The sequence below is a fragment of the Perna viridis genome, chromosome 2 (genome assembly GCF_037379345.1).
Source record: "Perna viridis isolate PV_CMFRI_1.1 ecotype Kerala chromosome 2, ASM3737934v1, whole genome shotgun sequence".
Lineage (NCBI taxonomy): Eukaryota > Metazoa > Mollusca > Bivalvia > Mytilida > Mytilidae > Perna > Perna viridis.
The window spans coordinates 43,947,524-43,968,627 of NC_142446.1; the positions used below are offsets into that span (position 1 = coordinate 43,947,524).

The window sequence follows — 21,104 nt, forward strand, 5'->3', positions numbered from 1 at the left end:
GTAACATTTTTTCTCTGCAACTATATACATGTATCACAGCCACTGGATATACACAATTTCAGTATGGGGTACCATACATTGGGATGGGATTTCAGATCTGTGGCACTTCTACTCTTGTTTACCGGCTTGGTGTATTTTCAACATTTCTAGTCTAATGCATACTTTACTGTCTAATGTCTTTTCAGTTCACTGCTTGCTTACAAAATGTCATCAAATGTCTGCTGAGTTAACTCCCATATCTACTATGTAACCAATTAACCAATTGAGAGCAAAATGGGTAATGAAAGTACAACATAATTTTGTTTAAAGATCTGTAGGGCTGTAGATGTCACAAAAATGATCATTCCAAGTCATAGTTCTGCAATGCAAAACAATCCTGACAAATTATTTTTCAACTGTCTATAGTTTCAACTCATCAGATCTGCATATAGATCACCTTTGGGAAATGTGTATTTAACATGTAACCATAGTTACACTTCCTGATTGGACACTTTACTTGTTGTAAATTCTGTTTCTCATTTGAAATGAGGGATGAAAAGATCTCTGATTTTTTTAAGTATGTAATATGTAATCTGATCATTGCTTCTACCTGTGGACACATTGTTTGTTTTACTTACAATAGGTACACAAAATGAACCACAAGAAAATCATTTATAGTTTATATTCACAGGCCCTATCTTCATAAAGACAGGACATAACAAATGATTAATATCATCTTCTATTTAGAAAAGTACAGAATATCATGTACATCCATGTGTATGGTGTTGAATAAAGAACAAAATGGCAGAAATTATTCTATCTTTTGACAGCTTAATACACACCTGACAATACACTTATATGGAGAAGAGCAATATGAAATAGAGAATGAAATTCTTAAAGGCAGCAATTAGCTAGTTCAAATTTGACAATAGCAGCATCATTAAATATTTCAGTCTCCACAAAATGAGTATTGTAGTTGTAATTTTACATTTTTTTTGCACAATTACCTTCATATAAGTCTTTTGGAATAGTAGAATACTCAATGTTTACTTCACCAATGAAAACATGAATAAAGATACTAAAGGAAAAAAAATCATTATTCATTCTGTTTTAATTTTTTTTAGTTTGAATAACATCTCTTGCATTCAATTTTATTTTTGTTTTTGTGATGTGAACTTATCAGTAACTGGAAATCTCATTGATCTCTTAGAACCAATAAAGTCTTATTTTCCAGTCTTTATAAAAAAAATCAATGAAAGGCATTTCACCTATTCCAAAAAAAACCTGAGATGGGGGAAGGGTAAATTTTATAATAAAATTCCTAATAATTTGCATATGAAAAATCATATATCTAGAACCTAGTCTAACAGAATAACCATTATACAAGTATTCAAAACACAACAATGATGTGATATACAACAAACCTAGCACTGACGCGAACTATATCAACTGTGACTTCTACAAGAAAAACTGAACAAGACATGAAATTTTCATAGCATAGCAAAGAGTGTTCACACCCTACATTTTCCTTTCAATTTTCCCAAAAAGAGTCACGCTTACATGATGTGCATTGAAATTTGACTCTTAACATGCTAGAGACCCTGTCTTTTGCCTGCCTTTTTAAAAGCTGCAGGAAACATTACAGTAAATCTTCAATTAATATGAACAAATAATTTCAAAGCAATTTTTAGGAATATCGCTTATAAATTGTTTTTAATGATTGACAATACTTGCAGGTTTATATATTTGGAATGTGTTTGTTTTTTCTTCGCAGGTATCAATTTTCACAGTATAAAAAAAAAGATAAATGTTATATAGTGTTAAAAATCCTTATTTCGGGTTTTTCTGTCTACCATGAACATAGTGAAAATTAGTACACCATGAAAATTAATACTTTAACAATAACTCCTTAATTGGTGAACATTGCATATTCACATTTAATGGGTTAATAGTCCAAAGCAACAGATTAAGACTAGAAACATCTGTAGTCCCCCAATTACAATACATATTTGGCTAAAACAACTCTATAGTCTATACATAAACATAATAAAATGATTCAACTATCACATTCATATTCACTTCCACCCGACATCCATACTCTAGCTATATAATACATGTATGAACAAACATGCATTCATATCAATATGCACATACATGTATGAGTAAAACAGAGTGAATATTGACTACAAGTGGCTCTTAATTCATTAAATTATGACATTGTATTACATTGTCATTCAACAGTATACACAACAATGAAATGTCTGTTTTCAAATATGTATGATTCAAATGTGTCTAATGATGAAAAAGGAAACTCTGGAATCATATGTAATTAAACCATGAGTCTTGTTTTATCATAAATGTGTTGGACTGTAGTGTTTCTTTGTTTCATATTCTTCTTTTTCAATCATTTTTAAAAATTTGTCTTATCATTGTTTTGATATATTTGCCAGTTCATTTTCAATTTACAGCAGTATAACAAATTAGCAATGAAGACTTTCTTTAAGTACATGAACAGATCATAAAATATCAATCATTTAAAATTTTGTCCACTTTTTCATACAAGAACCCAAGGGACACAATATAAAAATGACATAGCAATATCCTGTTATTACCTTAAGCAACTGAAAATTATTCAAATACAATTTGTCCAAAATGAAGCCAATTTCCAAATTACGTACAATTAACACTATAAACCACGTACACACAGAAAATACTACCATCAATGAATAAGTCTTTGTCTGGTGTATATGTGTGCATCAGTATAAATATCTTTACAAAATTGCACTAAACAGCCAATGATAAAATGTGAGACAAATCAACGTAGATCTTCATCACTAATGCTTTTCTTAACTCGTAACAACATAGTAGTTGTCCACTGATCCAGTCTCGAGATAGTGTCATACTCCTTTACTGCATCTGTGAAAGCATCAGCATTTTCTTCTTCCATAGCTTCCATCAATTTCTGAAAAAAAAAAAAATTAATGGCATTGTCATCAGTTACAAGCCTTTATATACATACAATAGAAATCTGTCAAGTTATCTTGTCTATAATTTGAACATACATGTACATCATAGCTTCCATTCATTATTGAATTGAAACACTTACAATAGAACCCTCAAACTGGACTACAATAGAAGGAGCAAGTTTTATCATAACCAGGATTAATGAAGCATATGGTTTTTAAAGTCCCATAACTCTAAAACACAAATATGATTTTTCATTTTATAGTGTAAAAAAATCAATTTCATTGGTACTAAATTTTGGACTTATCTGTCCACCGCAACAACAAGGTGAAAATTAGTACGCCATGAAAAATTAATATGGTAACAGTACTTAACCCATCTATACCAAAATGATCCTTTTGATACCCTCGTCCCCAAGCAAAAATTATCCTTTTAGCACCCTCTTCCCCAAGCCAAAATTATCCTTAAGGATACATGAATTTCTATTTTTAATACAAAAACATGCATTAAAATAACTCAAAATGTCAAAAATAAATGACAGACATATGAGGATTATCATGCTGATTTAATCAGAAACTGTTTTTGTTATCAATAAAGCCTATCAAATAGATAATTTTTTTTTACTAAATTAATAGGGAATTTCATTCGGACTTTTTGTAAAAATAACCTTTCAGACAGTTGCCAATTTTCCATCTGGAATGATTCGGTAAAGTTTCATCGTATAAAATAGTTCCATTTGACACAAAGGAGTATAATATTGATAAAAGGAATAAGAATAGTATGCGCAATTGTTATTTTGTGTTTATTTTAATTCATTTCTCAAATCACAAAATGTGTTCTAATAACAGATCGGGAAAGCCCTATCGCTAAGGTAATTACTAAACAATGTGGCAGTTCGCGATTCAGTAACACTATGGATCGAGGAAAGACACAAAATATAAGCGGTTTTCCAATGTAAAATTATATCTTTAGATCGTACATTAACAGAAATCAACAGGTTACTAATCTGGTGGTATTATAAAGCTTTTGATGGCAAAAATTTAAAATAAAATAACCACAGAGTTGTGGTAAAAGGAAGTTATTTATACCGTGATACAAGTACCCAGGTTGCAACTGGATGTTTCTGTAATCATTTTCTGACATCCCTGTCAAAATGTCATCTGATTCTGATGAAATTTGATGGTTTTAATCAAGCTGAGGTTCAGGAAGCTGAAGCTAGGCTTCAAAGTTTATTGCAACTGCAAGATATAGGGGATGATGATGCTGATGGTCAAGTAAGTTCTGACGAGTCTGATACTGACAGTTTCCTAGGTTCAGGAGGTAATGCTCAGTTGAATAATGGTTGGCATGATGACTTTATTTATCATGAGAGAGGTCTTCCAATCCAGTATTTTTAGTAATTGTATAACATATTTAAGTGGACAAAGATGATTAGATAGGGGTAAGCTTTGAACATCCATCAAAAGTTTTGTATGTACTGAACAAATAGACAATATGATCATAATAGTTTCCAAAAATACCTTTGCTAATTTATACTCTCTTGCATCGCCAAACTGAGGGAACATATCACAATATTTTTGTGCAGCTTGCTGACCATTCAGAAGATCTACACACAGGTGACACAACAGAGCTTTAAAGAAGTGATCTTTGGCACTGTATTTCAGTAACTGGTTGTCCATACAAGATACTGCAATCTATAAATACAAACACATAAAAATACATTCTGAACTTACACATGTAAAGTTTTACAAAACAATGTTGTGATGCATGTGCTCAGGTTGATGCATAGCCAATGATTTTGGAAAGGGGGTTACAGGGTATTACCTACTCATTTTTTGCACCATTTTTTTTTACAAAACTAACAGATTTTCTGACAAATAGGGGAGTTCAAACCCCTAGAATCCCTCTAGATTCACCATTGGGAGTTGATAGACAAGTTTAAAAGTCTTCATATCTTTAAAGATGGATGTTGTTAAGGGTACTTTGCCGGAGATGGATAGATGTAAAAGGAGGTCTTGTACTTGTCAGAAGATTTAACAATTCAACTGTAGCATACTACCAATGAGGTGAAGTCTTTCAGATATTGTCAGATACTTATGATCTGTCTATTTCTACATCAAAGAAAATATGACTTTCCACAGTTTTTTTTTTAATCACTGATTAAAACGAACAGTTGATTATAGATTTTCTTAGGCAAAAATATCATGCATTTCAAGAAGGGAAATCTGACCAATCAAACAGACCATACTTAGTTGTACAGCAATTACATGCTTAACTAAATTTTCATTGTGCAAGCTCATAGGAGCAGCATGAATGCCTGGCACCACTCAAACATTATTCTGCCTCAGACCAAGCCAGTCTTCACTTTAACTGTTATATTTTGTATGCATGGCAAAGTAGCAGGAACTACTCAGCTTAAAATCTTTGCTAAAAATTGGGTTAGGGAATGGACTGACAACCTCCACTCGGGAATCAACCTTCCAAAAGACCACTGTGATAGTGAAAAGTACTGTAGTAGAAGTAAATATTATATAGATACTATAGATAAAGATATAGTTTAACTGGTTATTGGCTAGAAGTTTAATTGTTCGTTGTTTGGCTTTTGGTGTATGACTGTACTCTTATATTTGGTGAGAAATATTTCAATGAATGTTTGTCCATTTAATCTTTACAATTAAGTCAATTACCTGTTCATATAATTCAATAGCTTTTTCATAATTTTCCAACTGGGCAGAAAATTGAGCTACTTTCAAATAACATTTATTGGCTGAGCTGAAAAATCAAATTGATACAACATTATACTTTAGAAAACTTTCATCAAATATTTCTTAAATGAGGTTTAGATTTAAGTTTTAACATGTTTTTATTAGTGTACTGAATGGAAAAATAATAACATTTTAGTTTACATCCAACTATTTGAACTACCACTTATTTTTCAACCTTAATTCACATATCACTAGAATTGTATTTGAATCCCAAGTACATGATGCACCAATAACTGTCTGACTGATTAATTTGTCCATGTTTGAATGTTTGTCCATTTAATCTTTACAAAAACATTTTATAAATCAAACAGATCCTGATTGTACAAGCCTGACAGACTGAGTTAGATTTTTAATGTGTTAGCTCACAGAAGCAACAGCAGGTAGGTATGCTTTTGGTATGACTCAAACAGGGAACCCAAAACCTCCCCACTCTAGGAAAGCACCCTACCACATATCCAAAAAGGCTATAGGATGTAGCACTAAGTGCAAGTAAATGTAAAAAACAAACCTGTTAGATTCTTCTCCTTTGTAGTAGTCAGCTGCTTGTTCATAATTAACAATGGCCTACAAAAAGAACAGCATCTTTTAATTTTATTACTACAAACATCTCAATAATCAATATTTTACAAAGTTGAAATGTTAATATGGTTCAAATTCATGGATGCATCAACTTTTAAAGCAAAGAACATAGAACAGACAGTATATCCTTCGTTTACTCAATGGTTTCATACAAACTTCTATTTACACACTTAAGATGAACATCTGAATTTGAAAATAATAGTTACTCACTATGTGATAGGGTTATCAGATAGCATAAAGCCTTCTTCCTTTAAAAAGGATCATTGTTTTCTCTTCACTTGATTTATCTTGCTCTTATTTCTATCACTGTAGCCCTTACATCAAATCAGCCATATGGCAAAAATATAAGTTATGTAATGTTATATTTTCTCTTGTACCATTTTAAATTGCATTGGCTTGCTATTTTGAAATATGCAACTAGGTATTAATGAAAACCGTTGAAGCTTGCATTAACAGCACATGTACTAGAGTGAAATTTTCCATAGTTGCATTAAAATGCAAGCATTAGTGTCTAAATGGGTACATATGTTATCAATTGTTTCAGGCATAACCAGCTTTCTGAAAATCCTTATTAATATGCTTTAAAATTAAAAAGATGATGAAAAGAATTATAATTCAGCTTTTAGTCACAAATACACAAATATCAGAATGATTTAACAGTTTTAATCAATTTGGTGGAAATTTTCATATTTTCTTTTATTTCAGTTTAAGTTTCTGTGTACTGCATTTATAATAATGATTTGTCTCTTCTTTGATGTTGTTATATCATGTAATGATAAGATTATGAAATTGATTTGAAATACTTCAGTTTTTGGGCTAAATCTCGTATCTACTGAACATAGACCTAACTTTGTGTGGGACCAACACTGTAATCTTCATTTTAAACTTTTTAATACAGAGGCCAAAAACATAACTTGGTGATTTTTCTTTAATTGATTTAACTGGCCTGTAAGTAGAATTTTTACAAGCCCACCAACATTTTTGGGTTATGGAGCACTTGTTTATAGAGAAGACTGCCAAAAGGCTATTAGTCTTAACTTTGCACCAGCTGATAATCGTAAACTAATGTTCAGCTGTATGCACAGAGGCAGTCCCTTTACAATATTAAGACATTACCTTGTCAATGTCACCTAATTCTGTTTCATATATTTCAGCTACTGACATGTGGTGTTTAGCTGCTATAGAAAATCTTCCCTATAAGAGAAAACAGAAATGTATAGTAAAAAAACAATAACAAATAAAATCTGAGAACTTGTTAGACTTTTTTTCTCAAAATATATCAGTAATCAAATTAATCTTTCGGAATAAAATGTTTCAATTATGAATTCTTAGTCCAATTTCTGAGGACAGAAATCACAAAGTACAGAATTCAGCAAAGAAGAAGAGTCCATAAAGGCTCTCATTGGCCTAAAATACAACTGAAAATTATATCATAAAGTGTTGAAAAATTTATTTGTGAATTTGGAGATAATGAGAAAACATTCCGACTTCTGATAATTCTTGCATTAAAAGGACAACGGACTTGCTTTATGTTTACCAAAATTCAGATATTCTGTCAATTTTGTACTTTTTGGTCATCTTCAGTCATTATTGTAATTATACATCTAACTACTTTAGAGTAATTTGTTCCTGTTACAAAATCACACATTAAATGTGGAGACCTACCATGTCTGTAAATATTTCAATGGCTTTCAATAAACAATTCACAGCCTCTGTAAAGAAACAAATATTGACAAATCATTTCTGATTGTTATGTTAAACCATCTGCAGTGTGATCAATAAAAATAACATAAACATATGTGTTTTCTTTTATTTATTTATGTACATGTATTTGAATCATAGTAAGGTAGTTTAGTTTGACAAAATATTTTATTTCATTTAACATTTTGTCTATGCACTTTAAATACTTAGTACATTTAATGAGAATAGGTATGGTGTATATGTCAAAAAGACAACCCCCCCACCAGGATGAAAATGTCAGCCCATGGCCAACCTTCGGTCTTCAATGAAGGATGAGGAAATCCTTACACCATAGGGCAAGCTGCATCTGGCCAAAAACATCATTATCCACAGGTACAGTGAAATAGTTGCCCCTACATGTAAATACTCATGTAACATAAAAAATAAACTACTGGTGGAAATGAAACAAGGCATACAGAGGCCAAAAATTCCTGATTTGGGACAGGTGCAAAAAATATGCATCTTTGATACTTTACAGAAAATAAGATAAGAAAATCAAATAAACACAAAATCAGGCTTTAAATAAAAAATTTCATGCTTAGAAAATGTTTTGATTATTCAGAACATAAAGATGATGGGTTGGAAGGAAACCCAGAAACACACCAATATTTTTGTTTTGGTACTATCTTATGGTTGATAATGTACAAGACAAGCAATGATTCATTAGAACTAACACAATTTTTTCTGCAAACTATTGTTAAAACTGCAGCCAGTTTATGGGGTTTAGTTTACAACTTTAGTATGGTACTGGACAAACAATCACACACAATATTAGATAGAGATAAAAGCAAATGCCTGAAAGACTACAACCAAAATCATGAGTATATGTAATTTTTATTTCTGCTTCATACCCCAAATAAGGCAAGTTTGGTCTCTAACAATATTACAAATCAAGGCTGAAGTGGTGAATGACTACATCAGTGATTAATGAATGCTATCTATACCTTTGATTGATTATTGGGGTTTAACGCCCGAGCAGCAATATTTAAGTTATACTCAGGCAGGCCTATACCTTTGATTGATTGATTATTGGGGTTTAACGCCCGAGCAGCAATATTTAAGCTATACTCAGGCAGCCTACACCTATGGGAAAGCAAATAAGCATACTGAACACTGAGTGATATAATGTAACTAGATGCTCAGATAACACAATTCAGAAAGAGACATACACAAGACGTACAAGGACTGATCATTCAGAAAGAGACATACACAACACGTACAAGGACTGATCATTCAGAAAGAGACATACACAACACATACAAGGACTGATCACTGACATAATGGTGCACCACTCTGTGAGTGGTGACTCACATTTTGATTTATCAAAAGGGATTTTCTCATTTTGTTTTATATTATGGTGGGTTATGCCCAACGACTTCCAAAAAAGAATTTGTAAGAAATAATAATGCTATTGGCTACCACTCTCAGAATGTTGTACCACTATGGCAGTAATCAGTTACAGTATGTCCCTTTCTGTACTGTACATGTAGTGTGCAACTCTTAACCATCTTCAGTCATTAGAAATTTTTAGAAATATCTTCCACAAAATAAATCTGCATTTCTTTGATTTAACCTTGCAATTCCAAAATTACATTGATATAATGCCATAAGCAATTATTTATTTTATAAATGTAGTACATTATACATGATTTAAACAAAATCTAGAGTGTTGATCCATGATATACTCTTACCATTTGGATCTCCCTTTTTATAACATGTTGAGGCATTAACATACTCAGCAGCTGCTTGGTGTTTACTCTGTAGTTTTAATTGTATAACAGCTGCTTTACAGAAACACTGACCAGCTTCTGTAAACAAAAACAAAACAAAAGAATCATTAAATCATCCGCCACCTTATATAAGCATTCAAACATCCACTGATGGTTGGCCATGTCCACACAAATGTTAACTGTACATAATGATACATGTACCAGAAAACTGTTGCAAAAATTGATTCTACAATCAAACATAACTTCTATGATTTGGGGAAACAATGTTGATGGGTTTTTATACGTATTTTTTTTTTTCGAAGTGAAGCAATCATCTTTTTATGTAGAAGTTTTTAAAATAGCCAGAGCTGAATTAATAAACTGAATTTGAAAAGGAAATTCATAGATTATTCAATGAAAAGATTTAAATTTCATATGACAAATCTTTGTTTTTATACATTTCAAAATAATCAGAACAAGAGGATCCAAGGAGCCTGAACTGCTCACCTGAACAAATTTTTTCCTTTTCAAGGGCAAAAACTCTTACAAGTTGTCTGACAATTTTCACTCAAGGAGACTTTGGTAGGACTTATCGTAAGGATCATTTCATCAATTGAAAGTTTCTTTCTTACTATTATAGTTTACAAGATATTGGCTGAAAACTGCTAAAAATGTAATTTTTTGCCTTACAAGGCAATAACTCTTATATGGAGTTGTTTGACAACTTTGATCCCTGCAGACTTTCGTAGACCTTATAATAAGAATCATTTCAGCAACTGAAAGTTTCACTCTCTCTATCATAATTTTCAAGATATTGGCTGAAAACTTTAAAAAAGGGAAGTCATTTTACACCTCTCAAGGGCAATAACTCTTACATGGAGTGGTCTGACAACTTTGATCCCTGGAGACTTTTGTAGGCCTTATACTAAGGATCATTTCGGCAACTGAAATATATTGGCTAAACCTAATGGTTTTGGATACATATTTGCAAAAAAACTACTGTCTGACCACTGTTTTATTTTTTAGTAACAGTGGCCATCTTTTTTCTCCAATCTAAAATCCAAATAACCATTTTGTTCGGGATACCCTAAAAAACAAAAAATAACAACTTTCACTGAATTCGGTACAGTAGTTTCTGAGAAGAAGATTTTTTAAAGTAAAAAGATCAAAAACAACAAAAAAACATCCAAAAAGGGCAATTTCTCCAACACAGATTTTCACCAAAATTTGAGCACAGATAGATCCCATCATGCTGAATACTTTTAACACATATCAGAATTTGGTTTAACCAAATGGTTTTGAAGATATATGCAAAAATCTGCAGTCTGACCCTTTTGTTCCATTTTTAGTAACAGTGGCCATGTTTTTAACATATCAAAAATCCAAGCATACATTTTGTGCAGGATACTCTATGGAACAATCATCTTAAATTTCATCTAAATCCATTTAGTAGTTTCAGAGGAGAAAATTTTTTAATAAATTGTTAAGACGACATCAACAACAGATACAAAATGATAGCAATACCAAATGTAGTAAACAATAAAAAATAAACAAATTCAGATTCAAGCTACCTCAGGTAAATCATTCACGTAAGATTTTAAAACTAGAGGCTCAAAAGAGCCTGACTCGCTCACCTGGTTAACCATTTGCTTATTTAAAAAACTTGAGCAATGAGACAGGCTAAGTTAAAATCAACTGAACTGTCAAATGCAGGAAATGCTTTCAATAGCATTTTCATGACCTGAACCAGAATTTTGCCAAAGGCTCTCATATTGTTTGGGAAACCTTAAGGAACAAATATGCCAACTTTCATTAAATTCTGTGCAATGGATTTTGAGAAGTTGCACATGCAAAAAAAGGGGCCATAACTCCCACATCAGTTGACAAATCATTTTGAAAATTTGCACATAGGTCCGTCTCATGATGCTGAACAATATAACTTGTGTCAGAAATTTGCTAAAGGCAATGGTGTTTTTAAGTTATTGACAAAAAAAAACTGCCTCCAGACCCCTATGTTTTATTTTCAGTAATGGAAGCCATGTTTTTTAACATACCAAAAAGCCCAACATTTTGTAGTTTGGGATAACCTAAGGAACAAATATGTTAACTTTCATTGAATTCTGTGCAATGCTTTTTGAGAAAAAGATTTTCGAAGTTGTACATGTGAAAAATGCACAAAAAACTGTTTCAGGGGCCTTAACTCCTACATCAGTAGACAAATCATTTTAAAAATTTCAGCATAGGTTCATCTAACGATGCTGAACAATATTAATCATGCCAGAAATTGGTTAAAGGCAACAGTTTTTGAGTTATTTGTAAAAAACTAACACCAGACCTTTATGTTCTATTTTTAGTAATGACGGGTTTGTTTTTTCATGGATCAAAAATCTCATCATTCATTTTTTGCAGAACACCCTAAGGAACAGTCATGTCAAGTTTAAGACCTGTCAGTCTAATAGTTTCAGAGAAGATGATTTTATAAAATTTGTCCACAACAACATTTGCCAAGTGATAGCATAAGCTCACTTGGCTTTAGGCCAGGTGAGCTAATAAAATGTATATTCATTTTCTATATTTTGGTTACATGGTACAGAGAAGAATTACTCTTCTAATACTGGTATGAACATATGAAAATTCATGGTATATTAAATTTCAAATTAGCTGACCTTAGATTAGTTACTTTACCTGCCCATTTCTTTGCCATTTTAAATGAGTTAGCAGCTCTAACATACAGTTCACATGCTTCCTCTGTCTTACTAGATGATCTACAAAATGAATGGTAAATATTTAATATAATTTAATTTGGTTACCAGTATTTTACACTTAAATGTTAGTCTTGCAGCACTTGTTCTTGAACAGTAAATGTGCATGCACATTGTAGCATGAGTTATCAAATTCACTTCTAAATCTATTCTTAAATTTTGAAAGTAATAAGATAGACGAAATGTAGTATGATGCTGACTTGAAAGGCTAATTTTTATTTTCTTGGACGCTTCCCTGTTAACCAGGGATGGGTTTAAATACTTTTAGAAGTAATTAAATACTTTCAATTACTTTGGAATTTTTCTCAAATACATAATATAGCAATTACTTTGATTTTTAAAAAGTATTTGATTTTTTTTCAAATACTTATCAAAATGCAAAATTAATTACTTTTCAAATACTTCATGTTTTGAAAGAACACAATACCTAAAAAAAATCCCTAAACAGTCTAACAGACATCATGCACAAAATCAAATTGCAAATGAAATTTTCCATAAAACCGATCACTTAAAAAATAGAAAAAAAATCATTTCATCTCTAAAACATACTGTTTTAATACTTTTTGTCTGACACTTTCATAATCACTTACACACCTTTTCCCATTTCAAATAATGTTATTTGGGTGTCTATAAATGGTTAAAGGGAGAGACCAGGTCAACAACTGCATATCAAAGACGGATTAAGATATCAAATAAATACAGGAACAAAACTGTTTTAAGTGTAACATAGGACCAAAGGTGTAATCAACTTATTTTGATATTTGTTAATGTACTCTTTTCAAAAACATAATTGAAAATATAGAACTAATCAACACTAGTTTATTGTAATATTGTTCAAAATATAATTATTCTAATTTATTTTTTCATTATGTTTCATTCATATTGTTTGATCAATTTTGCCCAATAAGCTTACATAACTACATGTACCTCCAAAAACAGTGTCAGAAAGATCAACTTATCATTAAATTGCAATGTATTTGAAATGTAATTGAAAAGTATTTGAAAAAAATCAATTTCAAAAAGTATTTAAACACTTTCAAATACATGTAATTGAAACTTTCTTCAATTACAAATACTTTGCAATTACTTCCGAAAATCTATTTAATTGTAATTGATTGCAATTACCGATTCCATTTCCCTAACCCTGCTGTTAACAAGGCATAGTTGTTTAAGTCATGTTGATTAATTTCAATAATTTGAGAATGTATATAGCCAGTCTTTATACAGTCAGCCACAAAATGCAAGTTTTTATCTCATTTGGTAACAGCACTCATACTGAGATAAACACATAAGTAACATATCCATCAAAGCAAATAAAATCTTAGGCTCTTTATCTAGAAATCTCAAACTACCATCCACCAAGACACAATTCACTCTTGCAAGACTCTTCATGCAATATAAAATCAAACATGTTTCCATAGTACATGTTTACTTTGATTTGTCTGTAATGAATAACAGAGGCCTACTTATGTGGATCTTACATCATCAAGGTCATGTCAAGGGTGTTGACAAACATATTCAAATCTGCTCAACATTACATATATGTAATATTATTCTTTTTATAAGTTCATCATTATGATTAACTGTATACCCTTAAAATCCTTGTATGCATTCAAAATTTAATTCATATTTTAATATAAATTTTCAACCTGCAATAAATCAAACAGAACAGATTAATGGTCAGCTATGTACAAATGTACATGTACACATGTAGGAGGCATTCCTAACATTTTAATGTACACATGACCAAGAATTTCACCTTTACACTGGAACCAGGTAAAACAAAAAAAAATTGCAACTAATGACTCTTGTCATTCATTCATTCTTTAAGTAGACACTTAATAGATGCATATCCTGGCTACGTGTATAGAAGCAAAAAATATCCATCAATTTATGTTTTTGAATTTTGCCAAGGGCTTAACATTTTCACCACCAGAGTTGGGCTAACCCAGTATAAATATGTTGAACATTTTTTTACTCTGAATACTTAGTACACCCAGAAATGTGTAACCCATACTCATACCAAATTTCCTGTACCAAAATCACTATATTGCAGATTTTTTCATAATTATTAGGAATTTCACAGTTGGTCGTAAAGTTCTGAATGATGTTTTAAATCAATTGAAGTTAAAACTAGTTGAAAACATTTATGATATTTTCACTCAGTCAACTGTATGTTCTCAAAAGTTCCAAAATGAGTAACCAGAAGTTACCATACCAAACTAATAATTGTCTATTTCTCACTTTCCAGCCCAAGTTTTGTTTTTTTGAAAACATTTAGAGGTTGAAATTTCACTTTAAGACTTTGGATAATGATTCGAAAGATCTGATATTGTTTTAAAAAAGAAATGTAGGAGTTTGAATACCATACTGTATGTAGCACTAATCCCTGTCACAGCAAAAAATGGATATGATCTTATCAAGAATGAAAAAGGAAGTCTCATAAATAGAATCTGATGCGATTTTAATTTAACGCCCCTGAATTAATTAACAATATTATGGAATTCTAAAGTTAAATATTATTGCATTGTACAAATAACAAAAATACCAGACTTTTAATCCAGTTAAAGTCACCAGTGTGCCCATGTAATCCAACTTAAAATAGATGTACACTGAAAACTGCGCAAGGAAAATATTAAATGATTAAACTTACCATTGTAACCATTTCATACAGTTAATGTAACCATTGTACCCAAGTAATCTGAATAAAAATGTACCAAACTGTGGTTGTGCCTAAGGGAAAAAGTTGAAACAGGGTTTTCAATGAAATGTGTACAAATGTAACCATGTAATTGGTTGTGAACATACCTATTATAGAGTTATAAATGTTGATATATTGGATTTTGCACACATTTCTTGCCATATATGTAGTAGGAGTTGGACATATGGGTGCCCATTTCATACAGGTAGAGCATTGCCTCTTAAGAGACACCACAAAACTACCACATTGTATTATTTAGGGAGCAAGGCTCTCGCTGTCTGAAACGGGCGCCTATAGGCTATGGTTGGATAGTGAAATAAATTTACCCGAACAACGAGCTAAAAAACCCTTGAGCTGACTTTTCCTTTTTCTCGGCTTCAGCCACTAACTGAATAGCCTTCTGTTCGTTATCTGCCATTGTATGTTTTCCAATGTAAATCAAACTTTTTACAGTAAACTGTTCCTGTGTCACACCACTATTTACAATTTTTACATCATGTTGTGTACGTCATCTAAGAGTTTGACTATAATTAGTATCACAATTCGTCTCCTTCAATTGCCGTCCCTTAATCCAGTCTACAACAACCATTGAGAGCTTACAAGTGATTCAAATTTTTCAATGTTTAAGAAAAATGGAGTTTCCTTTTGTAAATCACCAACTCAGTGCTGTCCCACTAATGAAATGGATTCCATTCTATCGAAGAACGAGTTGTAGGAAATAGCATGGGGCGATTTGGCACCTTCTGAATTGCGTGCTAATAACATGGATCACCAGAACTTCCGTGGGGAAAATATCGAAGTACAATTCAAGATTCTTAACGTCAATGACGTGTTACCATAAAAATATTTTTAAGGTGATGAAATTTCAAAACTCAATGTGTCATGAAAATTATAAATATATATCCGCCTCCGAGAAAAATAGTTGACCCAAATCCGTTTGTCGCTGGTTAGTCGGTGGCAGAGTAATCCCTTTTGGAATTCGGCGCTGGATCGGTAGTGGTCAAAACAAAAAAAGATCTCAACCGCCGAATCCCAAAAGGAATTAGGTGGCAGAGGTGTAATCATAGACAAATCATGCTCTCCCGTTACATTTGACGCATAACTTGAAAAACCACGGAGTTTTTGTTGCTAGTGATCATGAGCTTAGTTGTTAAGAGTCGTTCGTGGTACGAAGAGTTTTGGTGTGGGGGAATTTTGACTGGACGGCCTACATGCGTTGTAGTAGACAGTAGATTTAAATGCCTAGTTAATTGACTTTACTGAAGGCTGTATAGGAGGTGCAGGGGGTTGCACCCCTCTTTTTTTTTAATGGAAATTTTGTCATTTTCATGTGTAAAATTGACCCCAAAAATGGTAAGTAATGTCCCAGCTCCCCTTTTTTCCGAGAACACCTGGCTGGCACCCTTCCTTTTCAAAGTGTTTGAAAAGGAAGGGTGCCAGCCAGGTGTCAGTAATCCCCCTGAAAGAATTAAACGTTTGTCGCTGGCTTGTCACCAAGTGGTTTAGGGTTTTATCATTGGTGGCGGAGGAATAATTTGTGAGGTAATTTTCCTGTTAAAAGAGGTTTAAAACATAGGTATGTTGAGTCTTGCGTTTTTGTCAAATATCAAAGTTATAAAGGTGTAATCGTTGTCAAATCATGCTCTCCCGTTACATTGACGCCCAACTATAAAAGAACACGGAGTTTTTGTGGCTAGTGAGCTTGTTGTTAAGAGTCGTTCGTGGTACGAAGACTCTTGGTGTGGGGGAAGTATTTATTTTTTTTGGTCTTAACTACCTAGGGGACCATACAAGTTTTTTTATATAGTAATAACCTAGATTTTCACAAAAGATTTCTTATATCGCTTCGCTCGGTCTTTACCCCGTCACACTGTGAAACGAGAGAAATGATTTGTATGTCAAGAACGTACTACAGCTTGACCGTTCACGAATAGCTATGTAACTTTCTTTTTAGGCAACTTCAGCGGTATTTTGTATTTTTTTTAAAACCAATGAACTGTAATGCGTAAAACAAAAACATTTGACTTAGTTTACAAAAACGATTTCTTAATTCTATTGTGTAGTACATTTTTGTAGGATGAACCATCGCAGATGTTGAAGCTCAACCTCTGGATCCGTAGACTTCTTACAACTAGGCTTCTGGAAAAGAGTTATGTTGCTACAACATTGAAGTCATCACTACAGAAGTTTTATGGTCGTCACGAGCTCGTGGATCATTACGGTATATTCATTTGCGCCATGAGGACCGATTTGTTTAGCGTGTCATAATTTTCCTTCCCTCTTTCGTCTACCCAAGACTTGACTTTTTATGAGCAATTTGACCGGTGTTTCCAGAAAAGCAGAGGACGCTTACCCTACCGATGCACCTGGATACTTTACAAACGTTAGATCAAGAAATTATGCAGAATTCAGAAGAAGCGGATATAGAGAGTGAAATCGTTGATTCAGATTAGTATGCTTATATGTTAGATGAGAAAATTAGCGAAATTCAAAATCTAATTATTGTCAATACTTCCTCGCTAAACACAAAAAGCAATAGATTCGTTAGTTCAAAAGAATCTACTTCAGCGCAATCCCAGCCGTCCATCCAAAATCAGACCGCCTTTGCTCAAGCAAGATATGCCGCATCCGCACTAGTTTAAACCGCAAATTCCCCACAGCCCGCACAAGTCTGACCCGCAAGTTCAAACCGCAAGTTCTCAGTACGTTCATGATCAATATAGCTATACTCAGCCCAAGACAGGAACGTTCTACAATATATGTAATTTCAACTTCCATGAACTAGAATATCCACAAACACGGAAGTTTTACTAGAGTTCATGAATACAACAAGTTGCCCAAATTGAATCTTCCGACGTTTGACGAAAGTATTATGCAATGACAATCATTTTGGGATTCCTATGAGACATCGGTTCACGATAATTCCACCCTTACCATTGTTCAGAAGTTCAATTATTTGAAATCACTTCTTCATGACAAGGCTTTGAAAACCGTCACAGGATTTTCGCTTACACATGCTTGCTAACTATAAGAAAGCTATCTCTTTGCTCCGAGAAAGATACGGACAATCACATGTAATCAGACAAAAGTACATACAAACCCTGGTAGATATTCCAACACCAAAGTGTACGTTATCTAGCATGAAAAACTGCTATGATGAAATTGAAATACGCTTTCGAGGTTTAGAAGCATTAGGACAAAACGAAGAGATATACGGAGCGTTTCTTGTACCTATAATTCTCAACAAACTACCGGGTGGAATCCGTAGAAATATTTCTAGACAGTATAAATCGACAGACTTAGATTTGACAGAGTTACGTCGTGCAATTTTTGACGAACTACATCATAGACGCAGGAAAGATGTTCGAACAAAGTGGGTCACCTACAGCAAACGCTGCCTTTCTGACTAACACTAAATTGAGACACCGCACCGACTATAAGCACGTAGAAAGAAGCTGCAACTGTAAAAGCTCATTAATGACTTAAAACATAAACGTAATTGTGCATATTGCAAAGAATCACAACTCGTCTACCAGTTGTTCAAAGTTACAGATCATGATGCTCGGATGTCAATCGTGAAAAGAGATCGTCTATGCTTTAACTGCCTAGGAAACCACAGTTTAGTCAAATGCCAATCCTCTAAAAATTGTAATAAGTTTAAGAAGCGTCATCACACCAGTTATTTGCAAAGAAAATTCACAAACACAGGAGCCGTCCAAAATAAGAGTACGTAGGCACAATACAACACAACGCGAAGGAATCGGACAATATCCTACAATTACAATCATCAGGCCGTGTTATGTTGAAGACAGCAGTAAACCCAGTAAGTGCAGGACATGATATTATTGAAGCAAATATATTATTTGATGAAGGGGCACAGCGATTATTTGCCACCCAAGAAATAGCAGATAAACTGAATCTCACCGGTGCACCTGGTCCACGCTCCCAGTTTTTAGTGGAGTCCGAGTTGCTCATTTACTTCTGTTACTTTGTATGTATGATTTTAGTTGCTTTGTGTTCTTTGTTGTGTGTGTCTGTTTTCCATGTCTGGTCTTTGGCCCTGGATTACGTTCTTTTGATTACCGCTATAACCTTGGTTCCCTTGATTACTCTCTCAAACCCAGTGGAACTGAAAGTATCAACTTATCAGGATTCGGAGATAACGCAAATAGCACGAAACTTTTGAAAACCGGTGTGTTTTATCTTATGAAAAGAGAAGGGAAACTTTCGTCCGACAAGCATCAACTCGGTCGTATTTGTCGGGATTGAAATTAGCATACCCAGTGTCAGCAGATGAGAACTTTGAGATTTCCATCTTTATAGGAGCCGATTACTACTGGTCAATCGTAGAGAATCATACAAGTATTAGCTTTTCAAAAAAAGCTTAGCATTTAATAAGTATGTTAGCTCACGTATATAACGCGAAGATCAAGATAATTAGAAGTTTGCAAATTTGGTAGAATTAAAATTTAGGTTGGTACTTGCACAGAATCTTTTAGCAATATTTTTATAAGCAACTAGTCATCGATGAGATGTCCACCTTCTCTGTGGGCCCCGCCAGTGGGGGACCAATATCTACCCTCTATTTGTCCCTGTCACATGCACAGCATGGTGTATAGACACTATGTATGTGTCACATGTATACCGTTGTAGGTAGTGGATAAGTATGAAAGGTAATGTTTAGACATAAAACATAAATGGAAAATAAAATAACTTGACCTTGAGGTCAAAGTTCAATGCCAAGGGTAATCAGTTACAGTATGCGACACTTCATTTGGAGGTGTTCTATCCACATGCAAAATATCAAAATCCTATCTAAAAAGACAAAAGAGTTACAGTCGGGACAAGATTTTGTAACGTACGGACGGACAGAGCATTTACTATGGGCTACTGCCACGTTTTGTGGCAGGGCCTAATAATTCTGTAAAATAATTGGTTGCTGCTCTCATCTGGTCTACAAGTATGTTTGATACTATTTTGAAAGGATCATGTGGTAGTTAATTACTTCTCCACGTAAACAATTTACCTAGCCCTAAGCTTGACTCTGTGAATGATGTGTTATTTGTAGCTTTTGGTGGGATGTCGAAAGACTCATCAATTTAAATATGGTGGTTCATACCTAATATCTGAGAAACCAGGTAGGACATAAAAAGCGACCTAACATCGATATGATTGCAAAAATTACCAGTCAATCAAGCATGAAAAATGGGTTATGTGATCCCAATTTTTCTGTATAACAGTACATGCTTAGGTGTATCAAGATATTAAAAAAATATTGTAGACATTTTTGTTAGCAAGAACTGATATACATAATGAATTAAAGTTTGTTTTTGAAATACAAACAAGAAGTTTGCGGTACCGCCGTCGTTGACAACAAACGCAATGTAAATACCAAGTTTCGTAAAATTCTGCCCAGTTGTTTTCAGTAGAGTTGCGTTGACAAACTTTGTGACTTACACACAGACAGGCGAAAAACAATACCTCTCCCCACCAAAGTGAAGGAAGACATAATAAAAATACATTATGGTATCAGTTCTAGTACCCGAAGAAGCAATGTAGACATTATTCAACCAGAGTCAGTCAAGCAGGAAATGTAGGTCAAAGTTATCACCCTTTATGGAATGCTGACATTCTTTTTTAGCTGCAACCACATATCTGCAGGATTGCTTTTTTTGAAGTCAAGTTTGACGTTTTTAACATAGGTGAATAAAGCTTGATATGTAGGTAAAATCGACTTTTTTTAGCTTGATAGTTATTTCACACTATATGATGGCAGTGAGAAATCAAGTGAGATGTAATATTGTTCCTATAGGACACATTGTACATACATGTAACTTAAACACCATTTTACCTTGAAATATAGGTCTTGTGACTTCAATTTTGGGGACAATGTAGACCAGTCTAC

At 33.2% G+C, this 21,104-nt stretch overlaps 1 protein-coding gene across 1 annotated transcript; it reads right to left on the reverse strand.

The window, feature by feature from the left end:
* Window positions 1-645: 645 nt before the first annotated feature.
* Window positions 646-15,704, reverse strand: LOC148625251 (alpha-soluble NSF attachment protein-like). The gene is made up of 9 exons (XM_088568664.1): window positions 15,526-15,704; window positions 12,422-12,501; window positions 9,719-9,835; window positions 7,953-7,999; window positions 7,404-7,481; window positions 6,217-6,272; window positions 5,631-5,715; window positions 4,464-4,637; window positions 646-2,941 (listed from the first exon to the last, which is right to left on the reverse strand). Exons 1-9 carry the CDS (start codon window positions 15,615-15,617, stop codon window positions 2,795-2,797), a joined length of 876 nt encoding a protein of 291 aa, XP_088424790.1. The 5' UTR covers window positions 15,618-15,704; the 3' UTR covers window positions 646-2,794.
* Window positions 15,705-21,104: the final 5,400 nt, after the last annotated feature.